Below are 22787 nucleotides of genomic sequence, written 5' to 3'. Positions count from 1 at the left end.
TAAGGCTGACTTGATTTCTTCTAGCTGTATGGACAGTTACTTGTGAGTTGCCATTTGGGTGCTGGGAATCAAACCTATATCCTCTGCAAGAATAAGTACTCTTAACAATTGAATAATTTCTGTAGTCTCCAGTTAGCATTCACATAATTCATCTGCTCAGGGATTGCTATTCACAGTGGACTGGGTCCTCCCATGTCAGTCATCAGTCATGGCAATCTTTCACAGACATTATCATAGGCAAATATGACCCAGAAAATTCTTTAATGGAAGTGTTCTCCTTTCAGGTGGTTCTAGGGTCAAGTAGATAATAAAAACTAACCAAGACACAAGCCATTTTCAGAGTGTTACTGGGTAGTACATTAGATAGTACAGACAGAGTATCAATATTGCAGCATTTCCATTCTGGAAAGTTAGTAGTATAAAACCTCTCTGGGAGACGTTTTTATTTATTACTGTCCTTCTAATGAAGTTTTAATATATGATGAAATGAACAAACGAGATAAATAGAAGTATGGCAATCTGATACCAGAAAGGGAAATCACAAAATATATGCCTAAACTTTAAGATGAGAAAGAGGTCTGGGTATGACCAGAGCATAGAAGAAAGATTATTTGAAACCAATAAAGAAAATTCAGCAAATTGAATCATGTAGACAAGATTAAACTTCCTGAATTTCATTTGAAGACATATACTGAAAAGACTTTTACCATATCACCAATAATCTGATCTGGACACCTCTGTTTCCAAGTGTTCCTTTTAGTTTTACTAATTACCTGAGAGTTTAGCAAAGCAGAACTTATAGTAGTTTATTAAATTGTTTATTTGTATTTAGGAAACTAGTATTTTTATCTACCTTTTTTGTTGGCTTATCATCTGTACCCTTTTATTTGTCTGATTGAGTACTTATAAAGAATAACTTAAATTCATGAACCTGGTTTTTCTTTTATTTTTTCAGTGAAGGTGGTGTTTTTAAGGCTTATCTCATTTTCCCAAAAGATTATCCCCTCCGGCCTCCTAAAATGAAATTCATTACAGATATTTGGCCCCCAAATGGTAAGTTTTCTAATTTTATTTTCACATTTGCAAGTTTAATGATCTGTCACTAAAGATTTCACAACTATCTCAGTAAAAGTGCTAAGTGATTTTATGGTTTTTTTTGTGCATATGGTCTTGTAATTGACTCTAAATACAAAGGTTCTTAGGTTCTTTCCTTCCTTCCTTCCTTCCTTCCTTCCTTCCTTCCTTCCTTCCTTCCTTCTTTCCTTCCTTCCTTCTTTCCTTCCTTCCTTTCCTTCCTTCCTTCCTTCCTTCCTTCCTTTCCTTCCTTCCCTTTTCTTTCTTTTTTCTTAGTTTTCTGCTTTGTTTGGAGATGAGGAGTAGCAGGCTTGAGTTCCAGATCAACATGGACCTCACTATGTAGCTAAAGTTTGCCTTGAACTTTTGGTAATCTTTGTGTCTTAAGTTGCCAATTGCTCAGCTTACAGGCAAGAGCTGCTACCACACTCTGGGAGTGTTTACCTAGCATGCACAAAATCTTAGATTTGCTCTTCAACATTGCATAAAATGTATGTGGTGATGATGCAAACATGTACTCTTCTAGCTATATAACAAAGAAAGTTGTAAAGGTATATCCCAAAATCTTATAGATTGCAGAATTATTTATGTTAGCTAAAAAGTTATGGCTAAAAGTTAGCCATAATACTAGTGCCTATCAGTTGATGAAAGTAAAAGCAAAATACTGCATATACATATAATGAAATGTGATTTGATTTATAAAAGTGTTTGGTATGATTTGGTAACAAAAAAGTGAAACCAGATGCCTTTGGTATCTGTCAGTGTCTGCCTTCACATGCACGGCCATACACAGGCATATGTTCATACATGGAAAATAAATATTTTTTTTTCAAATTAACTAACAGATGGAAGCAATCATTTAATAATTCCACTTATGAAATTTCAAGAATATGCAACTCTGAAGAGTATATTCATGGTTGTTTAGGACTGCTGGACAGCTTGAAGGGGAGAAGGGTCAATATAGATTATAAAAGATTTTGTGGGGGTGGTAATGACGACAAAAGTTCCTAAAAATGTGTGTGCTTTGGTTGTATAGCTGAGAAGTGTACTATATAGAAACAATTGGATTGTATGCTTCAACTAGATGAATAATGTGTTGGGTATAAAGTTATTATGGAGATAGCTGGTAAAATTGTTCAGTGAGTTAAAGTTCTTGCCATGGAAGCCTAGTAATCTGAGTTTGATCCCTGGAATCCATATAGAGGTAGAGATCGCATTCCACTAAGTTATGCTCTGGCCTCTGCACATGGTCTGTGGCCTATGTGTTCATAGATACACACAATAATAATAATAAAATAATTTCCAAAAACACTACATAGCAAATAGTAATTTGTGTAGCTTAGATGTATGTCAGTTTAGACCTCTCTCTCTCTTCTGTTGTTGGTTTTTACTTGTTTGTCATTTTGGTTTAGTTTTTTGTTGTTTGTTTGTTTGGTTGGTTGGTTCTTTTATTTTTGAGACAGGTTTTCACTGTAACATTGGCTGGCCTGAAATTATGTATGTAGATCAGGCTGGCATTAAACTCAAAAATTATCCTGCTTTTGCCTGTCATGTGCTGGAATTAAAGATTTGTACTGTCATGCCTAGCTTTCATACAGGGTTTTCAAGTGGATTTAGTATTAGAAATAAATCCATTTGTAAAGAGCAATGAGATGAAAGGGAAAAAATAACAGACAAAACATTGTATGGGGAATTAAGAGCATTTTGGCAAAATAAATGTAAATATTAAGTGTATAGCTAGCTATAGAGTTAATAATTAACATCTCACAGAGAACATAGTTGTCATTCAACATACCTTTGGAAACGTTGCTTAAATCAGAGATCACTAGAATTTAAACAGTGTCAGTATAGAAGAACTTTTGTCTTGAATAAGACAGCCATAATGGCATCAGTGTTTATTTCTGATGACTATATAAATGACATATTTATTTTAAAAGTGTGATTCGGCATGATTCTAATTTTGGTCATTCAACTTGGAATGCATTCTACCAACATTTAATGATGAATCTTGAAGACATGATAATTGAAATATGACAAATTTAAAAGAACAAAACTGATTGTGTGATTCTGCTTCAGTGAAATATTTAATTAAAATAGAACGGGGCATTTTAGACACTGAAGATTTAGGGAAAGTAAAGAATTTGTATAGGCAATTTGATTTGAGGAAGATGTATAGTGGTTGTAATTGTGTATCATTGTGATTTTTAATTCTTAACTGAGAAATGGAAAAAATTGTAATTTTATTTGCTATATATAGTACAATAAAAATAAATTTCATGTCAACAGATATTAATTTGTTAATTAATGACATAGATATTCTCATTTTTGAAGTGATGGGTAAAATTAAAATATTTTAAGATTCTATAGCTTTAAATCTAAAATGATTCAAATTTAAATGACTAGTAATTGTTTTTGTTTCTTGAGACAGGGTTTCTCTGTGTAGTCCTGGCTGTTCTGGAGCTCACTCTGTAAACTAGACTGGCCTCTAACTCTTAGAGATCTTCCTGCCTCTGCCTTCTGAGTACTGGGACAAAAAACATTCACCATTACTGTTCTACCAAATGATTGCTTTTTAAAAGTCATTTTCTTTTAAAATTGTTATTATTATTATTATTATTATTATTATTATTATTATTATTATTGTGGTGTTTGCTTATGTATGTATGTATGTATGTATGTATGTATGTATGTATGTGTGTATGTATGGATGTATCCACCCATCCTATCTATCTATCTATCTATCTACCTACCTATCTATCTATCTATCTGTCTGTCTGTCTGTCTGTCTGTCTGTCTATCTATCTATCTATCTATCTAATCTATCTATCTATCTATCTATCTATCTATCTATCTATCTATCTATCTATCTATCTTATCTGTCTATCTAACTATTATCTATCTTATCTATCTATCATCTATCTATCTATCTTATCTATCTATGTTATCTATCTATTATCTATCTATCATCTATCTATCCTATCTATCTATCCTATCTATCTATCCTATCTATCTATCTATCTTATCTATCTATCTTATCTATCTATCTTATCTATCCTATGTATCTATGTATCTATCTATCTATCTATCTAATCTATCTTATCTATCATCTATCTATCTTATCTGTCTTATCTATATATCTTATCTATCTATCTTATCTATTCTACCTATCTTATCTATCTATCTTATCTATTTATCTATCTATCAGGTCTTATCATCTACCCTTGGCTGGCATGGAACTCAGAAATCTGTCTGCTTCCACCTCCTATATTATGTGATTAAAGGCATGGGCCACCACACTATATTATTATTAATTTGTTCTGTGTGTATGGGTGCTTTGCCTGCATGTAGGTGGGTCCTTGTATATGTGTACCTGGTGCCTCAAGATCACAAAAGTGGGTTTTGTATATCCTAGGACTACAATTATATAAGATTGTGCTGCCACATAGTTGCTGGGAATCAAACTCAAGTCCTCTGGAAGAACAGCGAATACTCTTAACAATGGAGTAATCTTAACAGACCCATTAATGATTTGGGAGTTGGGGGTTGATACAAGGTCTCATGCATTCCAGGCTGGCCTTGATCTTGTAGCTAAAGATATCCTTGAACTACTAATCTTTCTATTTATGTTTACCTCTTGAGTGTTGAACTTATAAATATGTGCTGTCAAGACTGGTTTATAGGATGCTGGATGTGGGACCAAGGCTATGCATTCTGGGCAAGTCCTCTTTTCTCTGAGCTACATATACCCTTCAGTTCCTATCTTCCAAATCTTGATCTTAAGTAGATTCCTTCTGATGGAATTATATACAATTATTCAATCTCATTTTTTCAAAGACAGTTCCTTATTTTGTAAAACGTAGTGGAAAACAAAAACAACATTTTGGGCTGAATGTTACAATGTTTAATACTGTTCCTTTTTTATTTGTTAATTCCATTTTGTTGGATTTCACAAGCCATGGGAGTGGGTTAAGAAGAGAAACCTCAGTTAAAGGAAAGTTTCTGTATAAATCAGCAAAAACATGAGTTTTTGATTACATGTGAAGAGTAATTTTGCTTTACAGTAGGGCTTCCAAAAGTACTTGTTGGATTGATTAATTTTATATCCCTTGACATACAAACACCCACCCTCCCTCCTTTCCTCCCTCCCTCCTTCTGTTTCTGTCTCTCCCTATTCCCTCAGTCTCCCTGTGTTCTTTAACCATGAGTTGGGATAGGAAGATTGCTAACAGGGACAGTTAAAACTCTTTCAAAACAACAGCCAACCAAACAAGCATACATATGTTATTACTGATTGAAATCTTTTTATACTCAGAAAATTTATTTATTCCTACTTGTTTTGTAAACTTCTTCAAGTAATGACAGTATTTTTGACAGAAGACATTTACTGTGAAAAGTTACTTTTATTAATTGCTGATATAATTATTTGAATATGTTTATAGATTAACACTGTAGGATTTTTTGAGAATATTTACTTTTGGATAAAATAGTGCAAAGTGAGATATAGTTGTGTCTTTCTTTATCCCCTATAAAATTGAGGATATTTCTGTATTTCTACCCCACTGACTGTTACTATATGGAACTTGCATTTAAAATGAGTTTGTGAAGTAGATTATGAGTATCACTTATTTATTTTAAAGCTTTTGTTATTGTGTATATTTATGTTTATGAGTGTTCTGTCTGCATATATGTATGTGTACCATGTACCTATGGATGTAGGACAAAGGTGTTGGCTCCCCTGGAAGCAGAATTACAGATGATTGTGAATTGCCTTGTGGGTGCTGGGAATTAAACTTAGGTCCTCTGCAAGAGCCCCAGTGTTATTAACCACTGCAACATCTCTCTAGCCCCTATTTTATTATTTTTAGTATGTGGATGTTTTGCATATATATATATATATATATATATACACACATACATACATATATATACACATATATATATACATATATATATATATATACACATACATACATATATATACATATATGTATATATATATATATATGTCTGTATACCACATGCATGCCTGGTATCCACAGAGGCCAGTAAAGGGTGTCAGATTCTCTGGGACTGTAGGGTGTGAACTCTCATGTGAGTTCTCAGAATCGTACTCTGGTCTTCTGTGAGAGCAGCCAGTGTTTCTAAAGATATATTTATTTATTTTATATATGTGAGTACACTATAGCAGACTTAGGACACACCAGAAGAGGGCATCATATCTTATTACATTTGGTTGTGAGCCACCATGTGGTTGCTGGGAATTGAACTCAAGACCTCTGTAAGAGCAGTCAGTGCTCTCAGCCGCTGCCATTTCTCCAGCTCATGGCCAATGCTTCTAATCACTGAGATATCTCTCCAATGTGTGTCTTTCTTTGAGTCTGTTAATTTTTATTATTATTACATCACCCTCCCCCTTTAAAATTTTTATTTGCTGAACCTTGAGGACCATCTTAACTAGAATTTGAGAAAGACAACTGTAAATCTGTAAATGCTGAGAATAAAGAATTGGAGAAGTAGAAAAGAGACGGCATGTCCTTTGAATCAGGGACAGCAGTGGAGGTCTGCAATTACTTGTAATTTTAAAGAATGTAAAATATAGTTAATCTGTAACATTCTTAAAAGTTAGTAGATTACATTTAGGAAATCTCCTTGTAAATAATGTTTTGTATGCATAAGTAACAGATTATGCATTTGTAATAGATTATGTGTAACCAAATTTAAACAATTCTTATTCTATAATTTTACAGTTGATAAAAATGGTGATGTTTTGCATTTCTATTCTTCATGAGCCTGGGGAGGATAAATATGGTTATGAGAAGCCAGAGGAACGCTGGTTACCTATCCATACTGTGGAAACCATCATGATTAGTGTCATTTCTATGCTGGCAGATCCTAATGGAGACTCACCTGCAAATGTAGATGCTGCGGTAAGGTATTTGCCTAATAACTGCTCCTTCTATCCTTTACCCTTTTTATTCTCTCTTAATAAAACTCAACGTGAAACTTACTACGTATATGCATCTCTTTGTGTCCACATTTTCATAAAAATAAAAATTTATTATGTATAATGGATTATTTTGTATAATCTATGTATAATGGATTATTTTGAAATATGTAGGATAAATACGGTTATGAGAAGCCAGATATTGCACAATATCTAGATACTGTGCCATAGCAAATTTGATCTAGTTGGCATACATTAATTCCCTCACTAATTTTTTAGTAAGAACAATTAAAATCTATTCCTTTTCATTAGTATTCAAAATAATGGATTTCATTATGATATATGTTCATAAAATTATCTTGTAGTTGTCTTGGTTTGAGGCCTTTTTTGGTTTTTTTGTTTTTTTTTTTTTTTTTTTTTTTTGGTTTTTGGTTTTTGGTTTTTTCAAGACAGGGTTTCTCTGTGTAGCCCTGGCTGTCCTGGAACTCACTCTGTAGACCAGGCTGGCCTTGAACTCAGAAATCTACCTGCCTCTGCCTCCCAGAGTGCTGGGATTACAGGTGTGTACCACCACTGCCCTGCTCCCTGATGACTTTGAACTTAGAGATTTCCCTGTCAAAATCTTCTGGGATTCATAGCCACTGTGTCTCAAGATCTCTAAGCCAAGATCCAGGTCAGAGTTCATTCCAGATATAGTCAAGTTGACCACCAGGGATAGCTGCTACATGGAATATAGTTAGTCTTGCCAGTTGCTTCTTGCCAGTTACTTCAGTCCACTTCACAGATAAACTAAAGTGAGGTGGGGTTTAATTTCTGGAAAACTTGATTTGTTTACTTCTAGTTTGTTCTTATTTCTGAGATACTAACCCCTTATATAGAGATCAGAATATTTGGAAGATTTGTAGACTGCAGTCCTCATTCTTTTAGTATGGTGTTTGTTAAAAACATGGCTACATTTCAGCCACTCCTCTGGAGTTGACAGATTGGTCTCAGAGTGGAAAGAACCCCATTTGGGGAGAAGTAGCAGATCTTTGTAAATTTTGTTCTCTTCTGATACTTGACTAATTTCCATTACTTGGGAGGTGTCTTTGGTTGGGACAATTTTGTATAGAAAACAGTTTTAGTTTCTTGTGGGCTTTGCTTGGTGTTGTTTTTCCTTCAATATAGACACCAAGCTCACAGCCTCTTGAAAGACAGGCAAGTACTGCACTCCTGATCCATATCTATAGTCTAAGCATCTATCTGAGTATCAGACCTGTCTACCCTCCTTATTACACCATCAGTAAGGATTTTCTCACTGGCTTTTCACAGCAGAAACCTTGGTGAGCATAGGTGCTCTTAAATGAGCAATCAAATGAATCACTATTTTTAATTTTTTATGTATGTATGTATGTATGTATGTATGTATGTATGTATGTATGTATTCATTCAGAACAGATACTGTTTCTGTAGCCTAGCCTGGTCCTGAGCTCATTATGCAAATGAAGCTGTCCTTGAACTCCTGATTCTCCTCATTCTACCTCCCAGACACTGAAATTATAGGTGTAATACCCCATACCTGGATTTAAATTTGAAGATATATTTTATTATCTATAGAGAAATCGCATGAGGAGATTGCTCGCAGCTTGCTAGTTTCCAGGCAACCTAGGGTCTTTGTCATTCTCAGCCGACCAAGACAGAGGAGACACTTCCTCACGCAGAGAACCTGATGTTCTCCCAAGCAAGCTGCAAACCTGAGGAAGCGACCTTCCTGTTCCCCTTCCCATGAGAAAGAAACTTTGCTTATAGTTTAATAGACATCATGATGGGCAGCAATGCAGCAAGCAGCAGGCGTGGCAGCTGGAGTAGAATGCAGAGAGCTCACATCTGCAGGCACAAAGTGTGAAGCAGAGAAAGCAGACTGAATATGGCAACAGTCTTTAACCTCTCAAAGCTGACCTCTGGGGACTCACTTCCTCCAGCAAGGCCGCATCTGTTAATCCCTTCCAAGGAGCACCACCAGCTAAGTGTCCAAATATCTGAGTCTGTGGGGGACATTCTTATTCAGTTACATTAATGACTGTGACATACACATTAGCAGAATTCTCAAGTCATTTGCTTTTAAAAGTAGGTGTATAGATTCAGAGTTCTTGGAAACAGTAATTTTCTAATAGGAATTTCTCTGACTCTTAAGGGATAAAGTCTTCAGGACTGGTAAATAAGCTACTTAAGGAGAATTTGAGAGAAACACATGGCAGTTCTGGGCTTGTAATGAATACACCATTGAACACCCTCACACCTGCCTGGAGCAAAATTGAAAGCAAAACTCTTCTGTTCGCAGAATTAGTAATTTATTCTCAGGGCCTTTTCCATATGCCCCTAAAACATTTAAATTTTCTTTTTTACTCCTATGACTTAGCTGACAACTTCTGTGTGTCTTTAACCATATTTCATGTATATAATATGCCATTAATACAAATTTCAGAAAGAGAAACCAAATCAAAGGTCATTTAAAAAACTAAAGAGTCATGTGTGTGGATAAAATATGTTTTAAGTGTTAAAGATTCTTATAAATCTTACAAAAGCTAATTTGACTTTAATAGGGTATTTAATGCTTCATATAATAATCTTTGATATAAACATGCATAATTACCAAAAGCAGTGTAAATATTGTATTTAATGTATGAAATGTAATGCAGTGATAGTCTAAGTTGTGGCTAGAAAAATTTGACTTTGGTCAATAATGAGCTTACTAGTTAGTCCCTAAGACTGAAGCTAGAGACGTGTCAGTGTTTGGTAATCCTGGTGTTGTATGGTACAGTTTAGTTCTGCCAGTGTTTTCTGTCCTCTGGCCCCCTCTTCCCTTATCTGCCCTCATGGCTCTGCTCTTGTCTGCCTCTACCCAGTCTGCAGGTCCTCACCCCTCTGCTATCTCCCAGTAATCCTCCTCACACCTGATCTCTTGCATGTAGTAATTTCTCAAGAGCACATCTTGGCATGGGTGTGCAGTAATACCCCCTTGCTGTATTATATTTCAGCCTCATGTATTACATATTTTATCCTGATAATCAGTCCCTTGTGCTGTGTTCTTTTAATGAACTTCTCACGGGGTGCAGTTTGTATGGCAGGTGTGTTATACTGTGTGTGTTTTCTTGATTGGCTAGTATGACCTAGTTTAAGAGCCATTTTCTGTCAGATGATGAAGGATGTTAGCATTCTGTCCAAACTCCATCCCATCGTTACCTGGCAATAGCCAGGTAGGCCTGACCCACTATAAAAGAGCCTGGTTGCCCCCTCTTTGCTCTCTTGCCCTCTTGGTCTCTTGCTCCTCCCTTGCTCTTTTCCTGCTTCCCTTTTTCTCTTCTCTCATTGCCTTCCCCCCTCTCTCTCCACATGCCATGGTTGGCCTCTACATCTCTACTCTACTTCTCTAGTGTCTCTTTCTCTGCCTCTACCACCCTCTTAATTCCCCTCCCCATGCCCTTAATAAACTCTATTCTATACTATACCATCATGTGGCTGGTCCTCAGGGGGAAGGGATGCCTTGGCATGGGCCTGCTGAGGCACCCCATTCTCCCATACCTCACCACATCACCATAGAACATATCCCCTCCTCTCTGTATCTTTCTACAAACACTCCAAAGGGAATATTTTAGTAGATTGTTTAACTAAGTAGTGGTAACAAGTAAGTGACTGTTAATTTGATTTATTGATGTTTTATGCAAAGTGAATGTTAAGTGCTGTTATTCAGGAGGACATGGATTCATTCTCTATAGACCTCACTCAGCCAGTTGAAAGTTTGAAATGTGTTTAAATATGAGGCTTAAACTGTAGGGAGGAAGTTCTCTGGACAGATTGTACTGATAAAGCATCCTGAAAATAATGCATTTGACAAAATTTACTTGGCATTAATCTTTTGTCTTCCGTTAATTGGACATTTGAATTTTCAAATTTCCCATTTCCCTTGATAAATATCAACGAAGAGTACATTATTATATAAAATTGACTTAATTTTTTCTACCCACCATGAGGCAGGGCTGTTGGAGGAAGCAATCTGAGAATGATGACTGGGAAAATGGGTGTGTTTAATGAATAAAGACAGTTACATGTCTAGATAATTATTTTCTTTTTAGTTTATGATATGGTTTCAGGTATGATGTGACTTTATACACCAACTCTGTGTTTTCAGTGTTCATAAACTGTAACCCTTAAAGTTCACTTTACTGTCAAGAATTTTGTCCTGAGGAAGTAGATATTTTGCATAGAACAATTTAACGTATTTTAGTTTATCTCAGCATTGCTTGTAATACTGAGAATTAGGAACATTGCACAAGTATCTAGTACATAGTGTCATCTGTTTCTCTGGGCTATGACTCTTAATGTATGTGATTATTAGCACTCTTTAGTCCTTAGCAGTCCTTAGCAGTCTTTAGTCCTTGTTATAGAGACAAATGCTAGAGCTACATTTTCATTAGTATAGTATTGTACTGTTGTCTCTGTGATGACTGAAACTAACTATTAGGGAGAGGTTTGTTGAGTTAAAACTAAGTACTAATCAATCAAAATATTTTCTATGCTTAATGAGGATAGATCATATTGTTTATAATTACAAATTTTGCTGGTAAAGTGTTACTTCAGAGTCTATCCTAGTACAGGTTTTAGAGTTAGTCTCTAGAAAATGCAAAATTTTCTTCAATGTACCTTGGCAAATTTAATTTCTAGACTTCGGTCACATATACTCTGACAAACAAAAAATTGTTTAAAAATATCATTGCTTTTTATAATCACTAGTTAAGAAACTCCTTAATTCTCTGTAGCACCTTATTCATGTGGAAGGAAATGAATGAGAAAACAATTGCAGTAATTACTATTTATTTCTTAATATTTGGTCTTATTATTTGGTATGTTTGTTTCCCTCTGGTGTTGGATTTAGAAAATTGTGGTTCTTTTATTATTAGTTTTTTATTAGTATTTATTATTGGCCTTTTTATTAGTCTTTACTAGAATTTATTATTGGTCTTTAATTAGTAGGGAGGGGCTGACCGCACAAAGATCCTTGGCTTTTGTGTTTTTTTGCCCTCTGGATCTTTTGTCTGGCCTATAGCCTTCAGCATGTGTGTTGATATTAGGCAGCCTGCAGTGTAAACATTTGGGAGAGCTGGTTTGTCTGTCCTGTGCCCTGTTTAGAAGTGTGGTGGGGGGATATTGGAAATTCGAAAGCTGCAGGGGAAGTTTGGCTTGCAGCTGAAATGCCTAGATCAGTCTGCTGTGTCTGTGAAGAAAGCTCTGGAAAGATAGCTGTTGTTGTTCAATTGCTGATCTTCAGCTGTGAATGTTGCTTTTCAGGCAGCATTGATTTTGGGTCCTTGAATTTTTCTCAGGCTCAGGGAACCCCAACTATGCTGTGACATTGGCGCCACCTTGTGGCCCAGCTCAGGGCTGCGTTGTTACTTCTGGTTGTTTAGGATATAGGGGGCTGGATTTTCCTCTCAATTTAGTTCAGTTCTAAGCTGGATATAAGGTGCACGAATTTGTTGCTAAAATTTCCAACCCTTATAGCCCATATAAATGACACATAATCCAAATATTTTAATTATAAGTCATATGTCTTCATTGGCAAAATACTTACTTCCCAATCACTAAGATTTGTGCTTTCTCCCATCCATGTGGTCCATAGTGGCTTCCTCCTCTCCTCTTCCTTCTCTCTTTTTCTTCCTCTACCTGCTCCCCCTTTTGAACCTCCAATCCCACCTTTCCCCTCCATTACCCAATCATAGACTCTAACCTTTGATTGACTAATTAAAATAGAGAGAAGGTTCACATGGCATCACCTAAGTACATGATGGTCTGCTTGTGTGGTCTGACTCTTTAATACAAATCCAAATAGTGTTAGTTATTTAAATGTGTGTTTTACTATATTTCTTACACAGCTGTTTTCCAAATATGCCTTTGTCTAGTCTGCTGTAGCAGCATAAACATGTTTTGTTAACAGTGTATTTTCTTGCCAGTAATACATGCATATTTGTTTGTCAGATATGCTACTATTGATATCTAGAGTCATAATGGTTCAACACTAAAGCTAACTGTCAGAATTTTGTTTTGGTTTTGAGTCAGGGTTTTCTGTATAGCCCTGACTGTCCTGGAACTCACTTTGTAGACCAGGTTACCCTCGAACTCACAGAGATCTGCCTGCCCTCAGTCTCTGAGTGCTGTGGTTTAAGTCCTGCACCTGGCTTGATTTTTTTTAAATACATCATTTTGTTGACTTCTGGGTGTTTGGTGATACCTAGTAAATTTGCACTTTAAATATATTTAAGTGGATCTTCACTTCCTGCTCAATCCTTTATCTTAACAGGCAACCTTCCTCTGATTTGGAACAAAATAAAAACAGGCTGGTCTTCCCTTGTACCTGACACAGGTAGGTACTAAAATTGTTTTCTTCAATACAGTTCTATTTGATGCTTTCATTCTGATGTTCTTACTGGTATTCTAATGATTCCAAACTTCTTAATATAAAAATCCTCTAGGAATGTTAGGTTATATAAGTTACAGTAACTATAACTGAAAACTTTGCTACTATGTTTCCCATTAAACTTAACTGTGGCTACCTCAAAATGTCAGGTCATTTCAGTGCTGTATGCACTGGGATTCCAAGCTTTCCTTCTTCATGGGGACTTTATAAACAGCTGAATTTATGAGCTGTATAAACGTGACATTTTATATTCCGTTCCTAATCTCCTGTGAGAATGATGCTGATTGGTAAGGGTAATTGAGATTTTCTAGAAGGCTGTTTCAATAATGCACTCTTAAAAATTAAAATTGAAATAGAACTGTTGTAACTATGTGGTAAACTTAGGGAGATTGTTTTAACATCTATGTAGATTGTCTCATTTGTGTGTGTGGCTAACACTTGTCATCCCAATCCAACAGGAAGCTGTTTTGTGATAGTTGTTACTTAAACTAGATTCTAGTTCAGTTATTTTGACAAAGGTTTTGGTCTCTTTTTTTTTTTGTGGGCAAAAAGTAAGGTTCAAGATTATATGATAGTAATCTTTATAACTGTGGAAAGGGAGGCATAAAGAGGGAGATGCTAATGGGGTTTTAGAAAGTTGCAGGGTCTTTCTATGTGAATGTTTGTTGCTCTTATGTTATTTGTTTGTATATCTAAATAGGCTTTTAGCCAGTAGTTTGGAATATTTCATAATAATGCCATCTGTTATTTGTTTCTTGGTTTTTTTTTTAACCAAAGGTCACTTGATCTTGAAAGCTTTAGAATACTATTATGAGTTAGGTCAATGAATGGGAGTAAATTTTTAAATTTATATGTTGTAAGAAACCATGTGATAGGCATTTTATTTAAATCTTCTGTGCCCCTTAAATATTTAACATTTTTTAGGTTGTTTACCTTCTGTTTCATAGTACTTTGAACAGTAGAATTGTGATTGTTGTTTGCCTTACATATTCAAGGCCCTGAGTTTGATACCTTGTTCTACAAAAGAAAGATCGTGATTAGTGAAATTTACATAGAGAATGGCAAGAGTTTGATTTAGTGTAGCCTGGATCTGAGTCCTTGCTCTGCCACTTTCTGTGACAGGAGCATGCATGGGTGTTTGCCTTTCTGGCTTATTTCCTCTCTGCAAGAGGAACGACAGGAATCAGTGATGCCCAGCATACATCTGCTTAAAAGCAGCAGGGAGAAAGGTTCAGTGCCTTGCACCTAGTGGGACTAGACAATCGCCTCACAGTTAGTACGTGAAGTGGCTCAGTTGTTCGGGAGTAAGTTTTTTATTTTGTTTTGTTTTGTTGTTTAAAGCTGATACGCAAGCATATTCTTTGAAATCAGAACTTCTTATAAGCTTAGAAAGTTCTTAGAGTTTAGATTCTTAGATTTAGGACCTGTACTATTATATTTTGGAACACCATGAGGGGTATTTGTAATAAAATTATTATAAAGTAATATTATCCTAATAGTTGGATTATAATAATCCTTATAAACAATCTCTGGTTTTTCTAAGTCAGTAATTGTCCTTACGAGATAATATTAACTTTCAGCTCCATAAATGCAATAAACGTGCTGCAGAACTAGTAACATCTAATGGTGAAAGAAAAATTCCCTTTGTATGTAGATTTTTCTTTTTTTCTGTGGACTTTTTGAAATATGTCTAATTAGAAGAGTAGTATGATAGCCTAAAAAGTTGGAAATCAAGCAGACTGGAGTTAAATTGCAATTTGGGCATTCATCAGCTGTGGGACTTAAATTACTAGTCTATAAAAGGTGGGGGTAGTAGTAATGTTTTCCATAGTGCTGTGAGAATTAATCTCTCCCCCTGTAAACCTCTTTGTTTTAATACTTATCAAGAACACTGGGAGGCAGTAGCCATTGTTATTGTTGTTTCATTAAATAAAGTTTGTAGAGTTGTGCAGAATGGAGCTTATTAAAGCTAAGTATGTGAAACTACACATACCAAAATTGTTACAAATAATCGAATTTATCTTGTAAAATTAAATTTTAAAAGAAGACAATTAGAAAATAGAATAAGATAGAATACCATGGTGTTGTTAGAAGTGATTTAAAATTCTATCAGATAACTAGAGAAACTGAAATTCATCTATTAAGGTGGTATACAGTCCATAGTATATTCTATATTATGTTATGATACCATTCTTCTTGAATGTGATTTCTAAAATTAACTAATCTGTTTTAAATGATAAGTATTAGTTTGGGTTTGAATGTTCTTTTTTCCTTTTAGGCAAATTGAGCTGGCCCAGACAGCAGAGCTCTGTAAGGCATGTTGATATTGATTGCTTCTTTGTCTCAGGGGCTATAAGAAATATAACAGATCTCAAAGGTCTGTATTCTTGTTTGTTTTAAGAAAGTTGATACATATCAATGTGTGTGTGTGTGTGTGTGTGTGTGTGTGTGTGTGTGTGTGTGAATTGATAACAATGTATTCTTTGGAAAGTATTTTGATTTTTCTTAGTCAAATCTATTCCTTTGTTCAAATTGGATGGAGCCTATATTCACAAGTGTAGGAAAATTAGAAAACTACTGCTTGGTGTAAGCTGAAATATACAGAGAAGAGTATCTTAAATTGAGGACTGTATTATCTCAAATAGATGAGGATATTTTCTGGATATTTTTCATATCTTTTTATTGTTTGTTAAGGGAAAATTTCTATTATCCTGTGTCTTCAGACTTTCTGTTCTTCTGTTGAAGTAACTCTCCTCTATGAATGTAGGTAAACATACTAATCTTTGGGTTTTAATAATTTTATACTCTAGAGGTGAGTCATCTGGGCAGTCTGCTTTTTTTTTTAAATGAAATTTTAGGGTTATGTGTGTACTACTTATTAGTATTGAAACATTTATTTAGGATTTTTCCTTAGTTCTTTCTTGACAAGAAAGCTACAATAGTGTTTTCTATTTAAAGTCAGTTTTTCTCTTATGTGAAAATCCTAGAAAATTCTAGCTTCCCAACAAGGCTTTATTTTTGTCCTAGGTAGTTGTGACTTAGCTCTGAAAAGTATTATTTTGAATTTGAAAGAATTAGTTTTAGCCTTGGGACAACTTACCTTCTAGTAAATTGTTCTTTTTTCTAGTTTATATGGAGAGGCAAGAAGACTTTCTGTGTTATGTGTTTCTTTGTTCTGAGTCTCCTGCCCTCTAAGCCTGTGGTGTTTTACTTGCACATCAGTTTTACAACATTATTGTTGTCTTGTAATTTTATACATAAAAGGAAATGATACATTAAAGTAATGTTCTTAACCAAAGCAAAATCTGGGGGTCTGAAATTCACATTTGGTTATATGTTAAACATCAGATTTCAATTGCTGTGCATGAATCTCCAGTTTGTTTCTATTGCTATAAAATTAAAAAAAAATAAAATGGGAGGAAAAACGTATTTATATCCAAATTGTAAAAGTCTGTTTATAGTTTTTGTTTTGTTGTCTATTCCTACAATTTGAGCCTGGGATCTGAGTTGTCTGCTTTTCATTGTAAGAAATGAAAAGCCATGGAAAACTGACTCTGCTGATTTTAGATTGAGTCGGTTTACAGAAACATTGCTGGAGCCATGCGTGGTGCATGCTTTTAATCCTAGCAGGTGAACATCAGTGAGTTCCTGGCCAGCGTGGTCTACATAGAGAATTTCAGAAGACCCTGTCTTAAAAAACATTAGGTGATGTTATATGGTAATGCTTTTTAAGATTTAATGCATAAGTGATTAAAGAACAAATATTATATAATTAAAATTGCATGAAAAAATTCCATTACATGACCTTAACATCCTTTTGTACGTAGAGAAACAATTCAATTTTTTTTTCTCACAAGAAAAACAGTGGCTCTGTCAGCAACTATGGCACAGGAAGGTCACCTTTTCATCGTGGTGCTAACATCCAACTGGAGTGGCAGTATTACCAAAATAAAATCCTGAAAGGAGAAGCAGGTACACATGAGTGTTTAAAAGCCATAGTAACCTCTGGGTGGCTTATGGATATTGCTGGTGGTGTTGGTACCTTAGAAGTACAAGTAGAATTAGAATAATTAACAATTTGAAGTTGAAGGTTTTAAGGATGCTAGTGACTGTAGAGAGAATATCTTGTGTATTTTACTAAAAGAAAACTACAGCCTATAGGAAAGTGTAGAATACAAGATGAGACATTCAGAAGGCAGAAAAAATTCTGGGATAGAGCCAGGGATGAGATATTTGCCTGGGAAAATGTGACGAGACTGACACATGGTACCTGAGCCCAGGTAAGTAGTCATGTGTCAGAAAGTAGATTTGAGTAAGTGGGTTATAATGCACTATGGCCTAGTCAGAGAAGACTAGCTATAAGGCCAAGATATTTGTAAGTATACATATTTTGAGTCTGAGTTTTATTTCTGGGAGCATGGGGCTGGGAAGAAGACCTAGGTCCAAACTTCCACAAGTGACAACTTGAATCACAACAAAATCTAAATCTGAGCAGATGACCGGTGCATAGTTATGTTTTCTGGAATTGGATGATGGTGTTTTCCTGAAACCCAATCTACTGTGTATAAATTTAGATTGGGATTGTAAAGCATGGGGTGAATTGTTTTCGTATTAACTAAATAAGTTATTAGCCATTTGGCTTATGTCACAGTGAAGACACTGAAGTTTGTTTTCTTCAGTATTTTTAAGAATTTAAAGGTAGACACGGTGGTACCTACTCCCAGCCTTTGGGAGAGAGCACCAGGAGAACAGTATTTTCAAGGGAAGGCTACAGAGTAGGGAAACCCTGATTTAAGAAAGGATACAACCTCTTTTGGAACCAGAATCTAAATGCCTCATTTGAGTGAACTTGTTTTTTAGAAGAAATATTTTCATAGCTGTCTTAGAAAACTAGTCTCTTTACATTCATAAGACCTTTATGTAGTTTTTATTCCTTGCATTACAATTTGAAAGAAATTGGAAATTCTTTCTCATTGGTTTCCTTGTGGAATAAACTGTTAAAACCACAAATCTTTTAAAAAAAAATCATTCTTTTAGAGAAGCATTTACTAGAAGACCGATATATAGCACAGTAGAAAGGATCTAGAGTTTGGTTTTATCCAAGTTACTTTGGTTCCCTGTTTTGTCAGATATAAAACACTGGGATTATTTTATAAAAGACCCAGATGAGGCAAAACAGAGTCTGGGCATCTGGATTTCTTTTCTGGAATTAGTCTTTATTGATTGTAATCATCTGCTTACACAGTGTATTGGGAAACATAATTGTAGGCACACATTTATACTTTATCTATCTATCTATTTATCTATCTATCTATCTATCTATCTATCTGTCTATCTATCAGTTTTTCAAGTTTTCTAAGGCTTTTATTAGCTGTTATCTGTTTTCAGAAAATTTTGAGAATTAGTGATTTTTGTCAGTATATCATGGGGTAACTTCCTGAACTTGTTTAGGCCTTGCTTCATTGTTTGTAGTTAGTTTCTTAAGCACACCTTTGTACAACATTGCTTTATCTTTCTGGATTTTTTATATGGTATTATTTTTTAAAAAAGATTTATTTATTTTATGTATACGAGTACACTGTAGCTGTCTTCAGACACACTAAAAAGGGACATTTGATAACATTGCAGATGGTAGTGAGCCACGGCGTGGTTGCTGGGATTTGAACTCAGGACCTCTGAAAGAGCAGTTGGTGCTCTTAACCACTGAGCCATCTCTCTAGCCCCTCTATATGGTATTATAAAAAGATAAAAACTTGAGTTCTAGAAAGCAAGAAATGTGTAGCTGAAGGAAGTACACAGTACTAGTGGCATGTTGAACACTAAGTAAATACTTCCTGAACATCTGTCAAAATGAGAAAAACCCTCAGATGTATATATTTAATAGTGTCTAAGTTCCTTTGTTGCGCAGTCTGGTGGGTGAGTCTAAGTTGGCTGATTGTTTAAATAGTCTGCATCGAGATTTTGTCCTTGGTAGGCACTTGTTCTTTGAAAGTAGCAAGGAGCCGGCGATCTTCTTTTATCTTGCTTTCCATCACTGTCTGTTCTTTGCCTCTTTTCAGCCACTGGGTTTTATAATATTTAACAACCTTTTATACTTAAATCTCTTTCATTTCTAAATCTGAGCAGATGATCAGAAGCCAAATATTAGAGGAAATGTTTGAGTTCCACTTGCTATTGAAAATTGATGAAAGGAGATTTTCCTCTCCTTAAAAAAAGTGGCTATAATAACTTGATAATATATTCTTGTTTTAACATTATGATGTATGTTTTTGTATCTTAAGCACTTTAACCCCTTTGGCACTTGTAAAAATATTTGCTATTCATAAAACAACTAGATACTCTTTTATTAAGTTTGCAGCCAACCCTGTCTAGAAATTGTCTTCCAATGCCTTTTACTTTTCATGGTATTTCATTCTATGGGTCAATATTAGACATAGCATCAAAATTAAATGTACTAAGAGTCAGTTTAGAAGTTAGGCTCTGGACTGAGCAGACATGTACAGACATGTACGCAGAGACCACCTGAGTATAAGATTGTTTGGGACACAGCCCCCCAGGGCCCCACCTGCACCTAGGAGCTGTGCTGTGCTGCTACATCCTTCTGTGCACCTAATCAGAATTTATTTAACTTTTTAAGTAGTTTCTCTATATGTCTAGAATAAAATAAAAATAAATTTCTGAGAATGAGAAAGCCACCAGAGTGGCTTTCCTAGGTTTTGCTTTGATGTTGGAAATAGGATTGTGGTGATGAAATAACTTACTGGGGCTTCTTGTTTCCAGACAGGAAAACTCGAAGATCTCAGGGAAGTCTGTTTTTTGAAGTGTTCAGGAACGAGAGGTGTTTTATTATCTTTAGTGTGATGTTTTCTACCATTTTTGTACGAGGAGTTTTTCCTGTGTTGAATTTTGGTTCTTAAGTTGGAAAGTAAAGCAACCTAGTAATATTCTTCATTCCTACCTTTGCTCTCTTTTTTTAATGTGTTGTTTTCCCTTTATTGTTTATGAAAATGAAACCATATCTTTGTAATAATAAAAACTTTGAGGTGATGCATCAAATTATTCTAATAAACTTATTATTGTGCCTATGTAAATTATATTTCCATAGTACTAGTTATTTTTACTTAGCATTTGTCCTTGGCAAAATGGCTTTTTGTAATTCCTTTTATATCTCAGTCTCAACTTTAAGTCAGGATATTAAGCCTTGTGTCTGACAGTTAAAAATAAACATGAAACACTGCTTGTCTTTTTAACATTTGTCCCAAAATTTAATAATTAATAAATTACTCTGTATGGACTATGTTCCAGGAGTCTTTGCTAAGTGGTTTCCCTTTTGATATTGAGAAGCAGCATATAAATTGGCACACTCAGCAAGAAACAGATTTGTAGAGATAATAATGGTACTTGGTTGGGTTACATGGTAGGAAAGGAACGGGGCTTTTCACTTACTTCCTTTTCATTCATAACCCAGGTCCTAACTCTTTTGTGGGCTATATTTTAAAAGAACAGAGTTTTTGAATTTTTGCCATACATTTGTAGGTGTTTTTTCCTCCAAATCACTGGCAGTTTTTCATTATTTCTGCCTAAGACAATATCTGTTTCCTGGAAGCTATACTCATGGGTGTTTAGAGGATGCTGGAATTTGGACTCCAGGCCTCATGATTGCACAATAAGTTCTTTTAACCTGGGGACCATCTGTCTAGTCCCCAGAACAATAGTTTATAAAGAGTTTAATATAGATTTAAATGTGGAGATTAGGGAGGAGAAACACATGTAAGCATGATAGGCATGAGATAAGGAGAGGTAGATGTGGGGAAGCGAGCTATGTAAACCAAAGACAGAAGTGAGTCTGGGCCAACAAGAGATGATGTGAAAAACCTTTAATTAGTTAATTAATTAATAATTACATTAATTTATTCTGTGTTCATATGTGTGTGTTAGTGTGCATTTATAGAGGCCAGAGGATAGTGACTGGGCAGTTTATTGTCCTACCACGTGGGTTCTGGTGATCGAACGTGGATCCTCATGTTTACTAACAAGTGCTTTAACCCCCTTTAAAATTACATTTATTATTTGTGTATGTGGGGGTGGGCAGGAGTTGTATATGTGGATGGTGTAGAAATTATTTAATCCCAACTCCGGTTTTTACCCTGCCTTTGACCACTTAGTTCTCAGACAAACATTGCACACAACCTTTCTATGTACAATTGGCCTTAATCAGCACAAGAGCTGGGCAGATTGTGCACCTCTCGCTGTTGTCTATTTCCCACTACGAATCCCACGATAGAATGTGCCATGTTTCATTTGGACGGCTCTTATTTACAGGTAGCCAACCCACATGGTCATTATTTTACGACTCGCCTAACCCATGGTGTCTTCCCCCTTGTGGTTCTTCTCTGATGCTGGAAGTCCTGGAATGCTAAACCCTGCCTTCATGGGTTTCTTCTGCCCAGCTATTGACTGTTGTCATCTCTATTCACCAATCAGAAATAATTTGGAGGCAAGGTCACATAGCCTCACTTGGATCTACCTGTGCACTTTCTTGTGTCTGGGACAATACATACAACAGACCAAACCTCATCAATAGAGGTCCCAGGTATTGGACAGGTTATATCAGACTTGGCTGCAAGAACCTTTACCCATTGAGCTCTCTTACTCAGATGGCTGGCTAGGGAGGACATGGAGTCTCTGTCTCCCTGGCACAAGTATGTGCCACCAAACCAGATTTTATTATTTCTTATGTTTGGACTGAGTATCTGACTCAAGGCTTTCCATGAGAGCAGGAGGCCCACCATTCACCAAATCATGAGGCACCCCATGATCAGGAAGAGTGTGGTATGTTTACCACTTCCATGCAGATTTTCCCAGGTACCCCAAGCCCCAGAACTGTCACGACCATGAGAGTCATCACATACAAGCCTGACAGGAATATGTCTTCCTGCAATCCCCAAGAGCAGCTCTCTGGATCCCTGCAGTCTCCCAAGAATGTAACACTCACAGGCTCCTCCTCTGGGGATACCTTTCAGAAAGAGACCCTTATGGAGGAAAATAACCTCACCCAGGAAGTGGCCATCAATCAGGAAGAAGCTGTACATTGGAAAGCTGTGGTCATTCAGGAAAAGCCCATTTCTGATGGCCAGCCTCAGGGTGCAAGCTGAGCTTCCCCTCAAACCTGGCAATACCACTGCAAGGGCAGGAGGAAGACAATCATGAACGGCCTCCAAAATCTCTGCTGCTGCTGCCATTCCCCCACAAGAACCCTGCTCCAAGGAAAGAAGCTGGATCCTGGAGTCCTTCCCAGGATCAGGTGGGTGCAAGTCC

The 22787-nt window shown here is 35.8% G+C and overlaps 1 protein-coding gene across 4 annotated transcripts in view; it reads left to right on the top strand.

The window, feature by feature from the left end:
- LOC127697254 (uncharacterized) overlaps positions 1-20418 on the top strand; it is a 309028-nt gene extending 288610 nt beyond the window's left edge. Inside the window, exons 4-8 of one of the 4 annotated variants that reach the window (XR_007980431.1) lie at positions 956-1053; positions 13353-13415; positions 15748-15846; positions 17327-17441; positions 20250-20418. Coding sequence is in view for 3 of the 4 variants with exons in the window: in XM_052200268.1 (XP_052056228.1) it covers positions 956-1053; positions 13353-13415; positions 15748-15846; positions 17327-17388 (322 nt within the window). In the remaining variant the exon portion in view is untranslated. Of the gene's footprint in view, positions 1-955; positions 1054-13352; positions 13416-15747; positions 15847-17096; positions 17176-17326; positions 17443-20249 lie in introns of those variants that run through there. The other 3 variants (XM_052200268.1, XM_052200269.1, XM_052200270.1) reach the window with 3 other exon arrangements.
- The last annotated feature ends 2369 nt before the right edge of the window (positions 20419-22787 follow it).

Source organism: Apodemus sylvaticus, chromosome 12, assembly GCF_947179515.1.
Source record: "Apodemus sylvaticus chromosome 12, mApoSyl1.1, whole genome shotgun sequence".
Lineage (NCBI taxonomy): Eukaryota > Metazoa > Chordata > Mammalia > Rodentia > Muridae > Apodemus > Apodemus sylvaticus.
The sequence above is the reverse complement of the archived record's forward strand: the minus strand, read 5'-3'. Positions and strand labels throughout refer to the sequence as shown.